The 22,125-nt window shown below is 36.0% G+C and overlaps 1 protein-coding gene and 1 long non-coding RNA gene across 3 annotated transcripts; one reads left to right on the forward strand and one right to left on the reverse strand.

Moving 5' to 3' along the window:
• Positions 1-3,704: 3,704 nt before the first annotated feature.
• LOC122533526 (polycomb group protein Pc-like) lies at positions 3,705-11,785 on the reverse strand. 2 transcript variants are annotated; one of them, XM_043663343.1, is made up of 5 exons: positions 10,526-11,785; positions 8,204-8,247; positions 8,002-8,125; positions 7,338-7,763; positions 3,705-7,115 (listed from the first exon to the last, which is right to left on the reverse strand). In XM_043663343.1, exons 1-5 carry the CDS (start codon positions 10,583-10,585, stop codon positions 6,504-6,506), a joined length of 1,266 nt encoding a protein of 421 aa, XP_043519278.1. In that variant the 5' UTR covers positions 10,586-11,785; the 3' UTR covers positions 3,705-6,503. The 2 variants fall into 2 exon arrangements, with proteins under 2 accessions (XP_043519278.1, XP_043519279.1); XM_043663344.1 differs by lacking the exon at positions 10,526-11,785 and adding an exon at positions 8,732-8,985.
• LOC122533527 lies at positions 11,713-15,751 on the forward strand. Its single transcript, XR_006307730.1, has 6 exons — positions 11,713-11,836; positions 13,828-13,914; positions 14,065-14,694; positions 14,779-14,977; positions 15,065-15,474; positions 15,575-15,751. It is a non-coding gene; the product is annotated as an uncharacterized LOC122533527 (long non-coding RNA).
• The last annotated feature ends 6,374 nt before the right edge of the window (positions 15,752-22,125 follow it).

Here is a 22,125-nt window from a genome sequence, read left to right on the forward strand (position 1 = left end):
TAATTCAAAAAATGTAATGAAATTAAATATATCAAATGTAATTCAAAAAATTTATCTACATATTTACTATAATAATTGGAATTACCAATTAGTGACAGCTTATAGTGTTCCATGAACTATATTTTGGCGGGTTATTTGATTTTTACATAAGCAAAAATGGAATAATAAAAAAATTTCATAATTATTAACTGCAGTAAATAAAAAAGAACAATAAAACAGTTGAATTTCCTCTAGAAACATCGATTTCTTTAATCGTTTTAGAGAAAAGTACGGTAATATCTTCTGCTTCTTAAACAAAGTGTTTCGATTTATTGAACGAAATTTGCAACTTTATTTATATATTTTACAAGTTAAATGGAATATAAGAGGAAAGCTTAGGGTTTAGAAATGAAGACAAAACTGCAAAAGTTTATAAATTCGACCTTTTAATCAGTTTTTTTTACAAATGAAAATTTGGACAATTTACCGGCACTGAAATGCTAGCGTCGCGTAGCGGTGAAAAGATGGAACTAGAATCTATCAGTGTCTTTGTCGCACACTGTTGCTCTCTTTGTTTGTCACATTGCATAACTCTGTCCTTGTTGTAGGCTATTGCGTTCCTTGTTTAAGAACAAATGGTGTGTTGCCATCTGTCGGAAATAGTTAGAACTAAATGGCAGGTTGTAGCGACCTCTACTTCGAAGAATTTAGATCAACGACATCTATGTTCCGTCGAGATGTGTATTTAATATAAACAATAGAATATTTAAAAATAGCTATTAATTTTGAATAGAAATGTTTACTGACACTTATATATATTGTAGCCATAGTAGAAATTCTTCATTCGTTATTTCGTTATTTAACTTTCATTTATAGAAATTATTCGTCATTTAAATTCCATTATGTAATATAAACAACTAAAATTAATTACGGAGTTATTATTTATTTATAGTATTGTAATATAAATATAAAATATCATAATCACTATATGGACAAACAATGTGCTGCCATCTGTCGAACATAATGAGAACTATCTAGCGGGACAAATAACGTGCTGCCATCTATCGGATGTTTCCTTTTTAGACTTTTAGTTCCAGTCGGATCTGAGAGATGGTTAGATGGCAGCACCATCCGTCGACAAGGAGAGCTATAGTGTGCAACAAGAACAGACTTATGCAATGTGACAGACGAGGAAAGCAATAGTGTGCGACAAAGACACTGATAGCTTTTAGTTCCATCTTTTCACCGCTATGCGACGCTAGTATTTCAGTGCCCGTAAATTGATCAAATTTTCATTTGTAAAAAAAACTGATTAAAAGGTCGAATTTATAAACTTTTGCAGTTTCATCTTTATTTCTAGACCCTAAGTTTCCCTCTCATATTCCATTTAATTTATAAAATGCATAAATAAAGGTTCGCAAATTTCGTTCAATAAATCGAAACTCGTATTGAAATAATATTTTATTTCTCGTAAATCACATTCAAAATTTCGATCAAAATTATTCGTAAATATAATTAAAGCTGTGCACAATAAGTTTCACATGTTATGATTATAAATTTTTACTCAATATGTTAGTTATTAAAAGTCATTTTATGTCGCACTATTGTACGTCTCATTATAGGATCGATGTTATAAATTTGCGCATGTTTAACGTTATACTAAATTAATTTATAAACATTTCCGCGTGCAATATAAAGTATAGAATTCAAGAAAGTTTGTACAATCACACGAGAATTTATTTCACAGTATGTTATAATAATTTTTAACGTATTAATGTCGCAAATCTTGTGACATTTCTTTTAATTGATATTTGTGAAATTATCGGCATAAATTCTAATTTATCTCAATTCTGAATTTTCATATAATAATAGATACAGTGTCAACAATACAGCTTATAATATTTATTTATTTTTAATTTTATTTATATACAGTAAGGAATATATACAAATGTATGATAACGAAAACTTGATGTTTTAAATTTTTATAACATCGTAAGGAAATATCATATAACAATCTATATGGTCTCGTTTTAAAATGTGAAGCCTCTGTTTTAAAAGCTCCTAAGTTCCGTTTTTCTTAAAAATATCTTTGTATCATGTAGCGGGTGGGAAAGTAAAATTTTATTCTCGAGAATGATAAAAATTCTTTAAAAAAGAGAATGATAAAAATTCTTTAAAAAAACATTAGGTCTTGAACATTGAAATTTCCTCTTTACAATGGTCCTTTAAAATTCGCTGTACGATCTTTTTTCACTGTTTATTTAACTTTGAACATTAAGGTTGAACGACGAGATGTTAGGATTTCTTGAATCTTTGATATTTGACAAAAGCTTTTCGTTAAATTCGTTAAAATCTTCATCTCGCTAAAGCGCGAATGATTTAACTTCTTTTTAAATTACGAACATCAATTTCTCAGAGTAAAATAATTTTTTAATATAAACCATCTTTTGATGCTTGTGGTGTAAATTCAAATTGTCTGAAAATGAAATAAGTTAAAATCCACGAGTTTATCGAATAATGAAAAAGCAGCAAGTTGCAGTAAAAGCAAAAAAATAATTATGTTGTTATAAAACAAAGTTAATGGAAGTTGTTTCTTTATAAATAAAAAAAAAAAAAAGGTTGAGAATTCGGTTCCCTTGTAATCTAACGATGAATCCGAAGACTTGAATTTGAACTTAAATTTAAAAAGCAATATTTAAAACTAATTGTAAGACTTAAAATATGTCTGCTACTGAGTTCGAAAAATATATACTATAGAAAATATATACCTATATTTGAACAATTTTCAAAAAATTAATGTATTTTAATAATTTTAAAGATGGAAGTAAATATTTATGCGCTCAAAATACATTTGGAAATTGAGAGCACAGTGGCTTCGTTTTTATGAAGATTATAGAATATTTCACAAACGTGTGAAATTTTTCCTTTCGTTTGTAATAATAGTAATTTATTGTAATAATAATAATTTATAATAATAATAATTTAGCATTATTATTTATTATATTCGACTACTTACCTGGTTTTCAATAACGTAGGACATGAAGAAACATGGTATGCCAGGCTTCTGTCCATAGCTTCTACTTTCATCTATATTTTTAATTTTAATCTGAACGAAAGGAAATATTATATGCGTTTCATTGAAACATAAAAATTTGTTACTGCATTTGTTACTCTAAATTTTATGTTATAGAATATATTAGATTAGAATTGTATTTATAACAAAATTATTACTATTTTTTACACGATCGGTATCTCACATCATTACCCGCACTAGATCAATTAATTTATTAATTTCAACAGCATAACAAAATCAATCGATTTTATATATTTGATCCTCCAAAAGTTTCAAGATCTACTCCACTATCCCAAAAAGGGATATTATATCTTCATAATGATTGTAACCATACTATATTCTGTATATTTATTAAATCACGTTCAATTATTATTTCGTAACATTTTTACATTAACGAAAAGAAGAGAAATTAATAAAAAGACTGAGCATTGATGTTCAAGCGCAATAGACTCTATTCGAGGGAACTTTTTCGAATAATTGTTGCTTTATTCTCCCTTAATTTTACACATCATTATTAGTAACATAAATGAGAAACTTAGAAAAAGAAAAACAGATCAGACGTCGAGGCTACGTTAATAAATAAAGCGCATAGATGTATGTATATGCCGCGGCTTTGAATGGATGGAAAACAAGTACTGCACGCGAGCAAAAATTCAAATAAAGATTTTATTGAAATATAAGGAATCTGTACCAGACAGAACTAAAATTAATTATCGTTTGAATTTGGTACTACCGGGGTTCGCATCGTATGTATATGCCTGCGTAATCGCTGGGTTATCTTTTCACATATTTTTTTTTTTCCTTTCTCCTTGTGTGTCTGTATGTATATGTGTATGTGTACATGCTTTGTGTCAACTTCATTTATTTTTCCTTTAATCGTTATAAGTAAAGTCTGAATATTTTCTATAAGTACAGAAACAATGTTGAAGGTACGCGCACAGTCTATCTCAAAGTCCCTAAAGCTAAAAAGGATTTTTCTTTTCCTCCTAGACCTGCAGTTCTGCGATTTTTTTTTTTTTTTTTACATTTACAACTTAAAGGGGTTTTTGCTTTCCTTTTTTTTATATTTACAATTACGACGAACTAAAAGATCTAAAAGCTACGCGTTTTCACTTCTCTCTTCCTTTCTCACACACACACACACACACGCACGCACAACACACATTCTCTCTCTACTCGTTCCGTTATTATTGAATTGTCGAACTATTTACAATTTTTACAGAATATTTCTCTCTCAATATACAGAGTATATTGGTTTACATTATACAACAATTTAATAAACGTGTATTTAAAATTCTTTGCAATGATGAATTGCAAGAAGTCGCGCAACCTAATAGCACACAAATAGCCCCATTTCATTTTTTTCTTTTTTTCACGATGAATCGTCATAGCTCTGCTTTTCTCTTGAAAATCGATCGTACATGATGTAACGAAAAATAAATATTAAAGATTCGTTAAAAATTTAATTAATAAAATCCCTTAAATTTAATTGTACGACAGAAAAGCAAAAGTCGCTTTTAATTTTTTTTTTTTTTATAAAATGGGACGTATCGTGTATAGTCTAATAATACTATACTAAGAATGTAAAAACCTAAAAATTTTTCTTTGTTTATATTAGTTACAATAAATAAGCAACGTATATGCATTTTTTTTCGTTTTAAAATTTACACTTATACAATTAACTATATCACGGATTTACTGGTTCTGAAGCTGCTGTACACATGCATCAAATGTACGGTGCAGCAAGTTGTTAAAATAAAAAAAAAAAGAGAATTAAAAAAAAGAATGTCCGAGAAATCCAGCGACAATAATTAATTATATAGTTTAGATAGAAGATTGTTAGAATTTGGTTGTTGTACTCGATTCTCTGTTCAAGATGACCGTTTTCGAGGTAGGAACATCTCTATTTGGTGAATACACGTCGACAACCCATTTTAAAACATAAAATGGCGCTTTCTCAAGGATATGCATAAATATTTCTCGATATATATATATATCGTTAAAATTAAATGTCGCGTGCATTAAAATGTACGATGTGCAGTCAGTTCTTAAAATCGAATGAAAAAAAAAAAAGAAAAAAAAAAAGAAAAGACATTTGATCATATAAAAAAAAATGCAACAAATAACATGTTTAAACAATACTTAACTGATTCGTAACAAAAAACACCGACAACCGATATAGAACACGTTATATAAATTATAAAGTTATCGCGCACTATGTATCGTTGATAATTAACATCGTTTTCCGTCTCTTTTTCAGCTTATTTGTCACTGTGCATTGAACTATATGTATGTGTATAATGCCATAACTTGAAAAAAAGCCAATAATGCGCTCTGTCTCTAAACAAATCTAAAATCTACGAACGAATGATACACCACCATCCTTCTTTTTTTATGACACAATATTACTCGCAGAGAAAAAAAGAAAAAATGAGAGTAATATTCATCAGTTAAATACAATATATTATCATAATGCTGAGAAATACATTAATTCTTTTCTCTTCTGCTTCTTTTGTCGCTATATACTTCCAAATTCTTTTTTTTTTTTTTTGTTTCGCATTTTCTTAAATCGCTTCTATGAAGTTTACTTTGATTATTCTAAAAACGAATTAGAAAAATATTTCTTTCCAGATCTGTACTATTTTATCTTAGCAAAATTGAAAATTAACTAACTTACAAAGACATTCCATTATCTTTTCAGAATTCTAATACAAGCGGAAATGCAATCAATGAGAAAATGTTATTTATCTTCTAAAATGTTTCTTTCAGATCTTTTTGCATTTTTTTTTTGTTTTGTTTTTAATACAGAAATTTTTGAATTTCTGTATTAAAAACAGAAAGTCTGTCTATCAAGTGTTTTTTTTTTTTTTTAATGTACAAGTGTATATATATCACGACAGCGACTCATACCGTTGTTTTTTTCCCTTTGAGGTTGTCGCATAACGATAGTCCCACAATCTTTTATCTTCACTTACTATAGTCTTGTATTCGACATACTGGAACTGACCGTTCGATTTTTTGTCTCCAATCAAATCCTATTGATATCTATTGATAAATATTGAATTTTAGATTCATGTAACTTCTGTTTTGTTTCTGGAAGTTCTTGGAGCTTCAGAGCGTACAATCGGAAACTGCAAGTTAAATTTCTTCATAATTACATATAACTTCGATCATTCTCTTCGCAACCATAAAAAAAAGTCCGTTTATAGAAAAAAGTCTCTCTCTCTACATATATATAGCTTGATACTGTCAAATATATATATATAATATTATATGTATAATATAATATAATATCATATAATATAATATAATATAATATAATATAATATAATATATGTATATTTGTATATATTCATCATCCTCGATTTTACATTTCAATGTGTGAAAATAATTTATATTTACAAGCATGGTTCAGTATTAGAAATTCACAGTAAAGCGTTTTTATTCATCGTTAATAGATATCGCTCTTCGGATCCCTCTCCCGGAAGAATCCTTTTTCAGTCTTACACTCCCTGATAGTAACGGTTTTCAAATTCACCGTCACGTCTGTAATGAACACCTGATCGGCAACTGGATTCCGCGCGTGCCAGTAATCCGTACCAGGACTCGAGAGAGGGACATACATGTCTGGCTTCGTGATTTCCGTTTGTTTCACACTCGATGTGTTACTACTGCTGTTACTATTGTTTGTGTGGTTATTGTTATGATTATGATGTCCATTGACAATGGTCGGTAACCTATTGTTGTTCGTGTAAGAATCTGTAGGGCTAGGAGATTTGTGACCGTTCGCGTCCACTGTTACTGCTCCGTTCGATTTTTCTTGTTTTTGTTCAGGCAAGTGCTTCTTTTTGGTAGGCTGTTCCAGAGGCGTGTCTATCTGTGGGGACAAAGGTGCCGGTGGTGCACGCGGCAGCGAGGGTGGAGGACCGTGAGGCACGTCAGCTTCGGCACGCTTTTTCTCTTGCACTGCAGGAGCTGGTGTTGTCGGTACTGCTGGTAGCGGTTCCTCCGGTGTTGACTTCACGCTCGATGATGACGGCCTCCTGCCATTCACCTTGTGACTCTAACAACGCAGTTATCATCTTTATTATTCTACAACTTATATATATTTCAATTTATTTTATTAATATCACAAATTTTGGATAGATTTCAAATTTTCAAAATGAGAACTTTCTAAGTGAAAATATGCGTTTCAATGGAGATTTTACAAATTTCTTCGAAATTCGTATAAATGTATATGAATTAACGACAATCGATATTAATTTTGAAATAAATGAATACTTACGTGATAAGAGGGAGACGTTGGACTACTTTTCAAAGGCAATAGTCGGGGGATTTTGTTCGGAGGTGGACTTCCGCTGCTACCGCTGCTTGGACTGCTGGTAGTAATGGTAACACCGATTTTTCCCGACTCTTTGCTTAGAACCTCGGCTTTCCTTTTTGTACCAGTTGGTTCTCTCCTTGGTAACAGAGGACTGTCTACGCTACTACTGGAACAATCTGAATCGACGCTGAATGCAGACGCCGATAATTCTGGGGCTGTGGGTGATTCGTGTCCGTCGAGGGAACTCGGAAGCGTGTCTTCGTCAGGCGCAACCGGATTTAAACGTGGTGCAGAGGTGCTACCAGTTGTCGACTCGTCCTGACTGTCTTCTCCGACTCTTTCATCCCCACCGGGTTCTTCCTCGACAACCAAATTTGCCAAAACTTCCTGATGTATAAAAATGATTTATTTTATTGTAAAGTTTATGCACGTAATTTTTAATTTATCATAGAAAAGAATGAAACACTAATCATTCTATTTAATCAAAAAGAATAAATATTTAAACAATAATAAGAGAGATTTGAATTAAAAAATTTAGGGATCACATGCATGTTGAATAAAATTTTACGAAATTCGAAAAAAAAAAAACAATGTTATTTCTTGATGGCGTGAATAAATTATTTACATTATATCTAGTATCCCTCCTTCTGGGTCTTCTTGCAGTCACATCGCCACCTTTTTGACTTTCTTCGTACAATTCGATTAATCTGACGTCTAAAATGTTTTCCTCCGGTTCCCATGTGTTGTGTCTATAAAGAGGGAAAATGTGTTTTTAATCTATTTCAATAAACTTCTTAATAACTTTATCAGTTATATCTTCAACTTACTTTTTGCTCCATCCTTTCCATTTTACGAAATATTCTACTTTGCCCTACAAGAAGCAGAAATCGTTCATTTAGAAATTAATATTCGATAACACACACACATACATACATACATACATACATACACACACATAAAAAAGATATGAAAGTAAATCCGGCAATTATGCGATGTGATAAATGAATTGCATGGCATAAGTAACATCATTCTCTTTAAGCTAAAATCACGAATAACAAACGAAACATGATACTCGTAACAAACTTGTGATTTATCATTTCTACAATATATCGAATCATTCATCATATTAGCGTAAGGATGATGAAATGAATATACTCAAGTATCGAAATACTCTATAATGTAAAATTATTCATGATCCTTGCGGATTACGTATTGAAAACTTATCAAAACGTATGAATTGTATCATCTTCCTATTTCGAAATGACCTAACGAAACATCATCCCCCTAAATGATCCCCTCCGAAATGATTTCCGATGCACCTAACGAAATGAAGAAAAAAGGGAGCGTTTTAACACCTGCTCGTGATCCAGAAGATTCTCATAACCTCTAACGCGCATCGCACTCTTCTAAACTCGTAAATCTTCGACACGGACGCAACCAGAAATTAGGATAAAACTACGATTAAAATATAAGATTTTGCCCTTTTTATTTTAACATATTATCTGCAGGTATAATATATTACTATAATATTTGTATTATTGAAGACACAATTATGAACTTTATCCTTTTAGTTTCAACATACTACGCACATATGCCTGAATTTTACAGAGTTATTAAGAAAGATTCATAAGATTTACTTATCTTTAGGACAGATACAACTACGTTACGAACATTTTTCGACTTTATTCTCTTTATTTATCATATCACACGTAAGTGTAATTTTTTCACCAGAGAATTTATATCTAATGTATAGTTTGATTTTCAATTTCTCTGACAGGTATAGAATGTGGCCCGATCGCAAAGATCCGTTTCGCGCGTCTGCGTCGAAACAGCGGATTTTCGAATCCATCTCTGTAGGAGCGTACGGTCGATAAAACGGGCGGCGTTGACTTCCACGAGAGCCGCTGATACGGCTCACCTATTGGCCGTCGGCCAACGAACGAAAGCATGCCGACCGGTCGAGGTGCGCAGCTAGTCTGACAGTTGGAAAACAATGACATAACTGTGCAGGTATAGGACACGTTGGTTTATCGCGCATGAGCCGCTCGCAGCTGAGAGGTCTCGCGTGTTTTATGTCGATTTACAATGTTGCCAGCAACCGAGGCTAGCTTCGTTACCGTAATCCGAAGATCAACGCCACGGTAAAAACGCATAAATTTCTTGCATAAGTTGCGACCGTTTTCGAACGTATCGGCACGCGGAGGGATTGGAGCAGTAATAAATCAATATGAATTACTTCGTACTTAACGTGGAGTAGCTTGAAGAATTCTTTATTGGAAACACGAGTCGTAATATCTCGTCAATGCGTTTTTAAATGCAATATTGAATTTGCAAATTGGATGACACACTGCCGCCTACTCGTGTGACGTGAACGTGGTTGCGAACGTGTTTCAATATTTCTGGCGCGAATTTTGAATGTTACGAAAGTCTGGTCTCTTCGTTTATGTTATTATAATTGGAGACATGCGAGAATCAAATTGATTGACAAAAGTTGAGTGAAATTAAGACGTTTCTAAGAAATGTAGTTGATCAAATTGAATTCTAGATATGTTTATACATTTGCACTTAATGTCGTATGTTATATACATATATGTTTAATTGTAATTTAATCTACTGATTTGTAAGAAAGAATTACCAAACATTTAAATAATCGTACATTATTCAATATTCAAAACAATAAAACTTAAAAATCAATTAGCAGTTTAGAAATCATTTATAATTATTATAAAGTTACACTGAGTGTCTCAATAAATTATTGTAATTAATGTAATTTGAATAAATATTTAATAGATAATTATTTATCTGAAGTTTCAAGAAATATAAGATTTATTTTATTTGAAAAGTCACGCGACGACGCATAGGTATTTAAAGACATGTTTACAACGTTCTGTAACGAAATAAACAAACTAAACGGATAATTTGCGTGCAATGTACCAATGAAACGTGTCTGTTCGACTTCGATGAGAGATATCGAGAGCATCGGTACATGATAGAAATCAGAACGGGAGGGGCAGAATTGTTGAAACGACGAGAGGTGGGAAAGAGAAAGATCACGAAGAGGGGAGCAGGAATCGGCAACGGCGCATAGACAAACAGATTCCATATAGTGGCGCTATCTGCCAGTGACGGTTCGCAGTTCTCTTACTTACCCGCTTTTCCCTCTTCTTTATAATCCGTTCTGCGGCGTAAACTCTGTCACCTAGATCCATGATGTTTTTAATCCTTGTTCGTTAGATTCGTAATTTAAAAAAAAAAAAAAAAAAACAACTATCGGTAAATCCAATGAACGAGCGATGACTGTCACTGAAAAACCACACTGAGTAACGTAACACCATATGTACCTATACCGTGATCGGGCCACGATGCTCTAATTTAATCGAGATGACACACCGTGTAAACATAATAAACACGTGTTGTCTCGTATACGACGAGGAGACTCGACATCGCTCGATGTTTTCCGCACTGAACAGGATCGAGTCGACCGACTGGTGATTAGAGTGGCTGCTATTTCAGCAGTGAGACGGCAATGCGGCCGATGTTTTTTGAAAGGCCAGTAGTCGCGGCAAGACCGGCGAACACGAGCGAAGTCGGCGTACACGCACGTCCCATCGGAAAGGGAATTTCAAGCGGCACAGTTTGCGCGCCGCGAGTTACTTCTTCGTGTGTTCACGTTACAAATAATCCTGTGTACGATACTTGTCGAGGAGTACGGATAGTACTCGACTGTGCGTCTTGTCTTTGTTCCGGATTCGTATTAAGATTCAGAGGTGTCTAGTATTGGCCGGCAGCACACGTTTTCTGCTTCTGCTGGTGTTGCTGCTCCCTTCGTGTAAGATCGGGGTTCGTGACGTCAGCAGTTCCCCCTCACCTCGTAAACACCAAACATGGCCGTCGTACGGATATACACCGATCGAGTGCGTCCGAAAATGATGGTGAAAACTAACGTCGATATAGGCACTAGAAACTCGTGGATCCGCGTACGAAGTGCGGTATAACGTTCTCAAGCTTCGTGATCGGCGTTGAGCCTGTCTATACACGAATATATAAAAACTGGAGCGATCGACTCACAGCGTCTAACACATTCTGCGGATCGAGGCCGACTAGAGCCGAGGTCTGCCGAACTCCCCTCGCAAGCTTAGTGGACTCGCCCGACCCGCTCGAGGTTAGGAGGGGAGGGGGTAATGGTAGAGAAAGAGTATCGGAAGGAGAAGGGAGAAACTCTCAACGGTACGTGCGCCGTACGTACGACGGAGAAAGAAAGACAGAGAAAGCAAAAGAAGGAGAGTGTGATTGAGTGACCGAGACGAGAAGGGTGGGGAGAAGAGGGAGAGAAGAGCAAGCGCAATGGAGGTAGAAAAGAGAGACGGCGCGACCAGGAGCGCCGTCCTCGGAACAAGAAAGCTGCCTGCTTGCCTGCCTGCCGCCTGCTTGCTAGCCAGCCACCCCAAGTTCCCTTCTAGGTACGTGTATGCGTATATTTGTGTGCGAGACCAGTCGATGCAACGTTGCCAACTCTATTTCGTCGATAGCACCGCACCAAATGTCACTAGTACATTACTCGATAAACTCGAGAATCCACTATGCCGTCGTTACGTTTATCACTTATTATTACAGATAAAACGAGTCGATCGACGTGTCCTTTTAGAAACGGGCGCGTGATCTAATCACTGTTTTTAGCGAGCGAGGTGCCGCTTTTGCCGTGTATTCGCGCCCAAGATCTGGCAACACTGTATCCTCCTGCGACGTACTGTCACACACTACATAACACTACCGCACGGCATCGACTGTCGCATACGATGCTTTTATAGTAAACAGACGTTCTTAAACGGATTATCCAAGAAAATCGGAGACTTGTCGGAACGATAATACACGGTACCGAGACGGATCAGCGTAGAATAGAACGCGTCGCACAAACGAGTAGCGCTGTTCGTGAAAACGTGTGCAACCTCAACGGATCCCGAATCGAGAGTGTCCTCTCCCGTGCCAACGAATACATAGGGAGAGCGGTTCAGCGAAGGAAAAGGAGAGGGATAGAAAAGGAGTGAGAGAGCCAGTTGGGGGAGCCTCTGCTCTTCTCCGTCCTTCGGCGCAAATAGCAGGATAAAAAAGCCACGATGGTGGCGCTCGATTGGTGGGATTCTCGAAGCGCCACCAACGCTTCTAACCCTGCCGAGCACGACAACCAATCGACGTGTGGCACAGCCCACGTCCGTTCCCCTCGACTCGTCGAGAAGGCGGGCTCACGGACGATCGTCGGTCGACGGTTCTGTTCGAGGTCCCCATCGCCGTGCCGCGCGCGTCCCTGCATTCCCCTTCGACACAGCCTTTCCGTTTTGCCGCAACTTTCCCCCTCCGTATGTGTTAAAACAGAGACAGCAAATTCTCTCCCTCCCCATTACACTCTTCCCCTCGTGTAGGAAACCCGAATAGCGGAGCGCGCTACCGTGCCACCGGTCATATCTCTCTCTTTCTCTCTCTTTCTTTCCCTCTCTTTCCTTCTTTCTCTTTAACGCCCACGGGTGTGTAAAACCGTATATATCGCGTATGTGCTGGCGCGTAGGGCGGGCACGTGAATGAGGGGCATAAGGGGAAGTACATATAAATATATAACATCTACATATATATATATATATTTACGTATATATATGTATATATATATGTATGTACAAGCGCACATCGTCACAAGCATTTCCCCTCTCCGTAGCCACGTCGGCGGTGGCCGACCACCGTCGGTATTGAAATATCCTGGCCCTGGAGAGCCAAGTAGCCGTGCAGCGATGCCGCTTCTCTTTATAACCACTACGCTCTGCACCAAGAGTCCGATCTTCCTTTCCTTTCCTTTCCTCTTCCCCACCCTTTCTCATTGCATGCACCTTTCCCCTTTCTTCGTCTCTTTGTCTACGTCTTCCGTCCTCCCTCCATTCTCTCCCTACACCTTTCCCCCTTTGCTCTTCGTCTGGTTGTAATGCTGGTAATCCGTCTCTCTTGCCTTCTGTGCCCTTGTTCGGCACGGCTTGTCGCGGGGATGGGTGTTGCGTACCCTCTTTTACGATTCCGCTTTTTCCCCTTTCTCTCTTCTCGCCGTCCGATTCGAGTTTCACCTCCCTTTGAAGCGCAATCAATTGTCGGGGAAGGCGAAAATGTTGTGCGCAATCCTGTGACCGACGCACAAAAGCAAAAATGCCAGCGTGCGTCGCGCGCTCAGCTTTCTCGAGTCGCGCGCTATTGCGCAACCATGGAATACACAAAGCCGATGTAGATGGCGTGCCGCGGGTACGCAGCTTATGGCACGTCCCCTCCTTTTCCTTCTTTCCCCTGCATAAGCAATGCTCTCCTTTGTTTCTCATCGTCGATGTCGCTGCTGTAGTTCGCACTTTTAGAGTAACCTTCTTAACCTCCTTAATTAATACCATCTGCAGGATTCCGTTCAATTAATTTTCCATTGTTTTAGATTTCCAAACGATCCGGACACGTTGAGTTTCATTACCTTGGTTTGCTCGATGATTATACGCATAACAAGTCTGAGATGAGAGCCGAGGTAATTTTAGAATCCGATACTGATTGCGCAATAAGAGAATCACGAAATGAGGAAACCTGTGTGCATCTTTTAACTGCGCTTTGTATCATAACAAACGTATTCTGTGGTCCATCTAATTCGTATGTGTGTTTTGTTGATATCCGTTTCAAGGTGTTAACATCGTCTTTACAAAGAGAACGAGAGAGTCGTTGACTGCAAAACAAAAAGAGTGAGCAAGTGCATAGAAGTAATGTAGTGACCAAGATATGGCGGCTAGCTAATTAAAGCTGCGCAAGAACGCGATAAGCAAGGGCAAACGCGCACGAAGTCGCAGCGCACGCGACTAAAGATACGGGAGAACGATGAGGCCACTGATTCGTGTTTCTCATTATGCGGGCCGTCCATCGCGGACACGGCAACGTCGAAAGCAGGGCGTGGCGCGTTCCTCATGGATCTAAATCGAATGGTACATCGGGATTCGCTTCAAAATTTATCAAATGTCGTTTCGACGATTGTATCGTTTTCGGCAATTAATAGAAATACCGCACGTTTATTTTGTATCTAACGAGCCGAATTGGTAGCTGTAAGTAAAATCACATGGTCAAAATCTGGAGAATTTACAATCTTGAGATATCGTGAAATAGAAAGTTACACTAACCTCTTAAGTGGGAAGATCGGATGTACATATGCATGCTAAATTAGACTGAGCAATACTGTCACTTAAACATATGTATCAAGTTTATCAGTTCAGTTTAAGTAGTTTTACAATGATACAAAGTTTATGAAGATCATAATTCATTAGTAAGTATTGTTGAAAGTAGAACAGTTGAAATTATTTTATTTGATTCAATTTAAATCGTCGATGTCTCGTATTTATGATTATAGGTTATGGAACAATTCACACGGATTTTTGCAAGAATAACGGATGTACCTATTAAATGAGATGATAAAAAAAAGAAGGAAAATGTTCGATGTATATATAGCTATTGAAGATTATCGATCCTGAATATCATAAAATCGATTGAAACATGATAGTAGATTCTGTAACCGTGAAGCAATAAGCGCGGCAACGTTGCATGGAATTGTTAGTATTGTTACATACGTAAGATCGAACAATATTTAATATTCAATATTCATGACAATTCTTTTTTATCATTCCAAGATCGTATAGGCTATTTATCAAAAGCAATCAGTGTGTTACACGAATACGAAAATCGATACATCTCGCATCGACTTTTCAATCCACCTTTGTCACTTATCGATTAATGACAGTAGGAAATCGAATATCGATTGATTCATGGAAGCCATTTTCATTTTTTCGAGTCAGTTTGTCGCGACGTTTCTAACTGGTGACTGCTCATTTTGACCGATTGATCAAATGCATATTGAAAAACGATGACATTAGAAAAGTGACATTTCGTGACGAATTATTTGTATACGAAACTATGGTAGAATATGCATTTGAGTAGTTTCGGTGCGCGCACGCGTTTCTTCGAGAGAGACCGGGAGAACCGAGTTCGAGCAGTCACTTGGTGGAAAAAGTGACCATTTAATAACTCAGGATCGAATTACGATATCGAGGTAATATTTTCCACATAATGTTCTCTACCATTTGTCATGTCTATTTATATGAAGTTCATCTTCATTCCATGAACAGTTTCCTAAATAATCGATGTTTTAGGTTAGCGTATCGGGAGACATTTTTGAACCCAATTCGGAAATTAAAAGCGTGGTTAATCACGTTCATCTGCAATATCTGCCATCTTTTATTACCGTTATTCGTTTCTAACGTGCTATTGGTGGAATTTTCATTTATTTTTCAAACGTAACTACGAAATGAGAAGCGGATTCAAATTATTTCTGGATAATGTTAGAAACATTTCGAGATATCTATCGTTCCCGTATGAGTGCTACGTTTTATATTTAATCGAATTATCGGTTTTTCAAGACAGTGTATGTGTCTCGTAATTCTCAGCAGGTAAAATATTAATCGCGTGTCGGTCGCATATAAGAAACGATAATCGATATACGATCCATGTCCCATTTCCGACGTTTCTGAAAATCGGCTCCATCATTTTTTCTCTCCATATTTTTTATTCATCTCCATTCGATTTTCATTCGGGCTGCTCGAAAACGAGAACTCTCGATGAATCTTTCATTTGATATTGTGTTTGATACGTAGGTATCGTTTGCAATTCGTTCGTGTAACCGACTCTATGGATTTGTAAATCTTTCATGTTGCTCGTGTATTTTCGACCGATAGCGTACTCGTTTACTGCCCCGTCGGATTAACCAGCTGAATTTGTAACGTGAACCTTACATGCGAGGTGTAGGTATATAAGTGAGCTTCGAGTTGCTTAATATCTATCCATATCGTGAAATATAACGCGGATCTCATGGATGCGCTACTTCCATTTACAGTAATTTACAACTGTTTGCAGGGCAATCTCTGTTTAGTAACTACCATACTACCAATTATCATAGTTTCAAGATTTCCGATAATATAACAATGATTCATCCATGAATATTTTTAATTTAGACTTTAAATTAAGAGAACCTATTAAAAGGAGGATGTTAAATATTCGATTAGGAACAATTTATACAATACAATTTATACAATACAATATTTAAATTTTTCAATCATATTTAAAATGCTTACGCTTTTCTAAAAGAGATCAGCAATCTGTTTTTCCCATGTGGTTAATTCAAACAATACAATAAAAAACATACTTTCATCTCTATTAGACGCTGCAACCGCTACTTAGTCATCCATTTAGCATATTTAATATGCTTCAAATGAGACCAAAGTGAATAAGAAATTCACTTTTTCTGCACTTGCTACTTAAGCAACTTTCACGGTCACCTGCATATAACGTACCAATTTACTTATACAGCCCTTACTTATCACCCTTAGCTACTTAAGTACTCTGGGAAAGTGACAGCGATACCATTTTTACCGCCGTTTTTTTTATCAGGATTAATTCATCATTGTCTAAACTCAACCCCCACCGCCATTAAGCTAATACGGTTTTCCTATGTTTTCAGGTAGTGCGTTTCATTGGTCGAGTGACGCTTACCATTGTCGGCAATTCGTGAAACGTGTATTCTCCTCGCGGACACCCGGTAGATGTGCAACTACCCACGTAAGTTCGATTATTAATTCAATGACGGAAACGCGCGGTGCATGAGCTTGATGCAACGTGCCGTCTCGTTATACACATCGATGCAAAATTGTATACCAGCGTGACAACGAGCTCACGAATGTCTCTTAACACTTTCAAGATGAACTTCTCTTGTAACAATGGTGTTAAATAATTGGACTGCAGATGTTTATGCAAATTCATACAGGAGGTTTTGTTTTATTCAGATAAATACTGTACTTTAAATATTTAATGCGTTTTATGTATAGTCGGTGTATTTTTGCTGCTTTAAGTTCCTCTGAAAATAGGTAAATGCATAAATATCTGCTGTCCATTATATAATATAACGATATAGATTGTAATTTATTCAAATTTGAAAGGAGTAAATTAGATGTTATTGCTTTAAATGGGATATAATAATTACTTTTTATATTTCAATAGAGTGTCATTGGTATTGGGAAAATTATAACAATCCGGAGAAAATTATCTTGAGATCTTTTTAAGGCTTGTTGTCCCGCTGGTCTAAAATAACATGGCTGACATTTTCGTTCTAATGTGAATTACATGGAACTCAAAATCAATCAAAATTAATCGCAAATAATAATATGGAGTTTAAATAAGATGTGGATAAGTTATGACATTGAAAAGACTATTGAACTCATCCCAGACTTTTTCAATATAGATATTATTTATATTGGTACTTGAAGTGTTCTGTTAGATTGGTTTTTATTCAAAACTCATAATTCATATAAATTTTAGGATTACATAGAGAACAGTAAATTTATTGATCTTTTTACTTAATCCTCTGTGCAAGTGTTAGCTGTGTTATTTGAGAAATCTCTGTATATAAAGTGAATGAAGAGAAGTAGTAATGTCATTGGAGGAAATATAACGAGGCTCTAAGCTAAAGCATTAAATATTAATGTAGTCTGGATCACGTTTTTCTATAGAAATTAATCTAAAACAAAGGAATGCTTTATTAAATCCGAACCGAGGTCTTACGTGATTATTTTCTTTCTCTTTTGTTAATTCGTTTGAATATTCAAACATTAAAAACTATAACTTTTGATCGATTTCAACACTCTCGCTATATTTCTTTCATGAAGTATACAATCAACTGTAGGACAAATTATTTATTAACTTCTTTATTTCTGAGGACATCAACTTTCAAAGTTCATGTGCTTACTTTGCTCATAAAAGCGTTGCATGGTAATCATTTTACTTTTAATTAGATAATTACACAATTACACATCATATATAATTACATGCCTATGTTGCACAATTTATGTATCTGTAATTGACGGTTGTTTAGTATTTCTTATATAATTTATAGATATAAAATAGATTTATTTTTTATTTACTACTATGCACATTCAAACAGAGTAAATCAAAGTATCAAAGTATTCGGATGCTTAGAGGTAAGTGATACTGTATGTTAAAGGGCTACAGAAGTGGGTTTTATATCGAGAAAAGGAAAGTTACAATCCTTCCAAAAGGATGGTAATATCCTGTAATGTTATGCTGCTTAATAGTTTTGATATTTATAGTTAGAATGCCGAAACGTAGATGATATTAGTACAATAGTAGGACTAAGTAGAAAAATTCAATGACTTTCTTTCAATTTACACTTTAAATACAGAAAACGTAGCTTCATTCTGGAAAATATCAGAAACAAAATGGGTGCGTTTCTGAATTGAATGTTAAAAAAGCCTTGGCCTTAGGTGCCAATATAAATTGTAGTTATAGATTGTTACAACTTTGTCCATTAGCGTCTTTTTCTGTGCGCCAATATTATATAAAACAAGACATTTCCCTAAACCTTACGATTACACTTCTTCATGCGCCGTAATAGGGACGTAGTGTCGCTAGTTTCAAGAAAATTGAATGGGAGTGATAGTAACGGCCGGTTAATAAAGTGTTGTAGATATATTGCAAATTGCCACGACGCGACGTAACGAGCAAAGCGAGAGCGTGTACGTCGCGGCGTCGTGGTATTATCAGGACCGTGTTATCGCGCGAACTCACGGCGCTTAAGTGCGTTCCGTTGGCTCGCGGATAACGTCGCGACTCCCACGTATACATGTGCGCGCGCGCGCGCACGCTCATAATCGCGCGAGTACCAGTGAAAAACCTCTCGACGCTCGAGAGCCTCCGTTGATTAGGTAACAGCGAACGAATATCTTTTTGCTTGGTCGTTCGCTTGGAAATGAACCAACGACGTGTTCGAAGCCTTTTGGTACGTTCGTTTCGTCTCTTTTACGAAAAAAAAAAAAAGATCGAATACGCGAGATTGATTGATATTCGATGAAAATCGTTGTGTTCCAATCTCTCGTAATTAGGTGTATCTAATTTGAACGTATTGGCAATTGACAATTCCGATATTTTCTACGAAGTGAGATAGGCGTGTGTAGTTGGATGATGTTACAATACATTATGTAAATTCTCAGTAAATAACGGATTTCTGATAATGGTGCTTACTCATATCTATTGGAAGGCAACGAAGATTATTAGGATTACAAGAATATACGAAATTTGGTTGTTACGATGTTTATGTGCCGAAATGGAACGCAAGAAATTAATCTCCCGAGGCAAACTGATAGGTACGCGTATGTTCAGTTTAAATTTAGATGTAATAATATTATAATGATAAGAATAAGCAGAACTGGAATACTCGGTTGCAAGTTCAGAATGTTAAGGAAATACAAATATAAGGAGTTTGAAAAAATGTAAGAAAATTACGTAATTTAGAAACGCGATTAGGTTGCACTGATTCGAATCCAATAGGGAGATTAAATAAATAGAAAATGATTACATCTTCTAGTAAATTCAATCTCGTGGAAGCTTAAGTGATAATAACTTGCTTAAACTTAAATTTTGTTATATTTTAGCTAATTACTTTTAATTTCAATTTAAAATGAATACTGATGTTTATCTAAATTAATGCGAGCAAATTGTTACTACACTTTGTGGCAAATTTACATATACAAAATTTACAGAGAGTGTTAAAGAAATACTTAGATATGAAGAAGACAACTCTATTTAGATTTTATCGTTTTAGTTAGCTTACTATGATTCGTTGACTTGCTTCTGCGTACATACTTACGTACTTCGTTGAGCCACTGTGATGCGTTGTATAGTTTTCGTCCGAATTCTATCGAGTGATATAACGCGCATGAAATACTCGGAGCCGAGCGACTAAACGAAAGGTTAAACGAAAAGCTATTTTTCGCTGATCGTTAGAGTATCGTTTCATCTAGTAACGCGAGGATGTAATAAAGATACGCTGAAATTACGTAATGGTGGTTATAATGGTACGTGAATGTATACAACTACATAACGTTATATGGTATCAATGTTAAAGATAGACCAAAATTCAGCCGCGCTGAACTTTCCGAGCGTCGATAAATAAACCGCAAATAAACTTAACCTCAGGTTACCTCCTAATCCTCTATCATTAACGTAGTATAAATTAAAAGTTGCGGTAGTTTCGTTGCAAACTTCTTTTTTACTTTGTTATTATCTTTTAATCGGAAGAAATGGAGAATTCTTCAAATTTACAATAGTAATTGACCCGTGGTTTTGTTGCACTAATGCTGCGTGATTCAGTAGAATTATATTTTTTATGATGCAGTGTACACGAGTATTGCGAAAACTCTGTCAAAATTTGTCAGAAAAAAAAAGTAAAATATAGATATATCCAACAAAATAAAACGAAGAAAATCCACGAAATCATCTGTACCTGTTGGCTCACTATTTACTTACAATTTAGTTTCTGTTTACGTCCAAAATTACTCTCGACGAACAAGTTGACACTAAATTTAAAGTTAACAACGTTAAATCGTCAACCTCGAATTCATTAAAAAAAAAAAAGAAAAAAAAAGAAAAAGATGACAAGCAAATAACAAAGGCTGAATCGGCGCACCAGCGACCGGCGACGAGATCGCAACGACGTGACGCGACGTTTTTAACATTGCTCGTCTGCACCGAGCGTAAACCGCTTTTGTCACTATGCAAACGCTACCGAATGGTTTCCGTTTGGCAACCGGCTCACTCCGAACGAAATTCAGCGGCGTCGAAAACGATCGTTGGCTCGGTTGCTAGCGTCGCGCGATAACGCGTGGGAAGACGCCGAGGACGTTCCTTTTTGTCGCGCGAGCTAGTGGCTGCGCGTGTTGGCCGACGATAAATAGAGACAATGTGCGCGACACGCGATAGATATCGTATCTCGATCGCCGTCTCGGCACTCGTTCGATTTTCAAGCACGCTTTCTCCAACCAGATCGAGTGGCATTGCTCCGAGATAAACTTCAGAGGCAGATATAGCTATTTTTCTGGCTACGTTCTTTTGATACGAAGGACGTGGCATTTCCCACAAAAAACGAAAATCCAGTGGGTTTTGGAATTGATTCACTCGGTAAATTTTAATTCGCAACGCCGCTATTGACCACAGACTGAAAAATATCTTGACCTTACAATTCCTTCAGTTGTTAATCTCTTGGCGCTGGAATGACGTGCCACGCGCGTCGACAATTTTTTGTTTCATAAGTGTAATATTTCCTCAGTTTTGAGTATATTTCAGTAAAACAAAATAGGCAGAACAAATAATAAATTTATTCTCAGAAAGAAAACGACGAATTATTGTACACGGTTTTGGTCACTCGTTACGGTCCGCAATCAATTGCCAGCGCAAGTCGAGAACTTTTTGTCCCAGAATTGCAATATTTCCTCAGTTTTAAGTATATTTAAGTAAAACAGAATAGGCAGAACAAATAATAAATTTATTCTCAGAAAGAAAGCGACGAATTATTGTATACGGTTTTGGTCACTCGTTACGGTTCGCAATCAATTGCCAGCGCAAGTCGAGAACTTTTTGTCCCAGAATTGCAATATTTCCTCAGTTTTAAGTATATTTAAGTAAAACAAAATAGGCAGAACAAATAATAAATTTATTCTCAGAAAGAAAGCGACGAATTATTGTATACGGTTTTGGTCACTCGTTACGGTTCGCAATCAATTGCCAGCGCAAGTCGAGAACTTTTTGTCCCAGAATTGCAATATTTCCTCAGTTTTAAGTATATTTAAGTAAAACAAAA

This window comes from Frieseomelitta varia, unplaced genomic scaffold (genome assembly GCF_011392965.1).
Source record: "Frieseomelitta varia isolate USP_RPSP 00005682 unplaced genomic scaffold, Fvar_1.2 scaffold_535, whole genome shotgun sequence".
In the NCBI taxonomy this organism is placed as follows: Eukaryota; Metazoa; Arthropoda; class Insecta; order Hymenoptera; family Apidae; genus Frieseomelitta; species Frieseomelitta varia.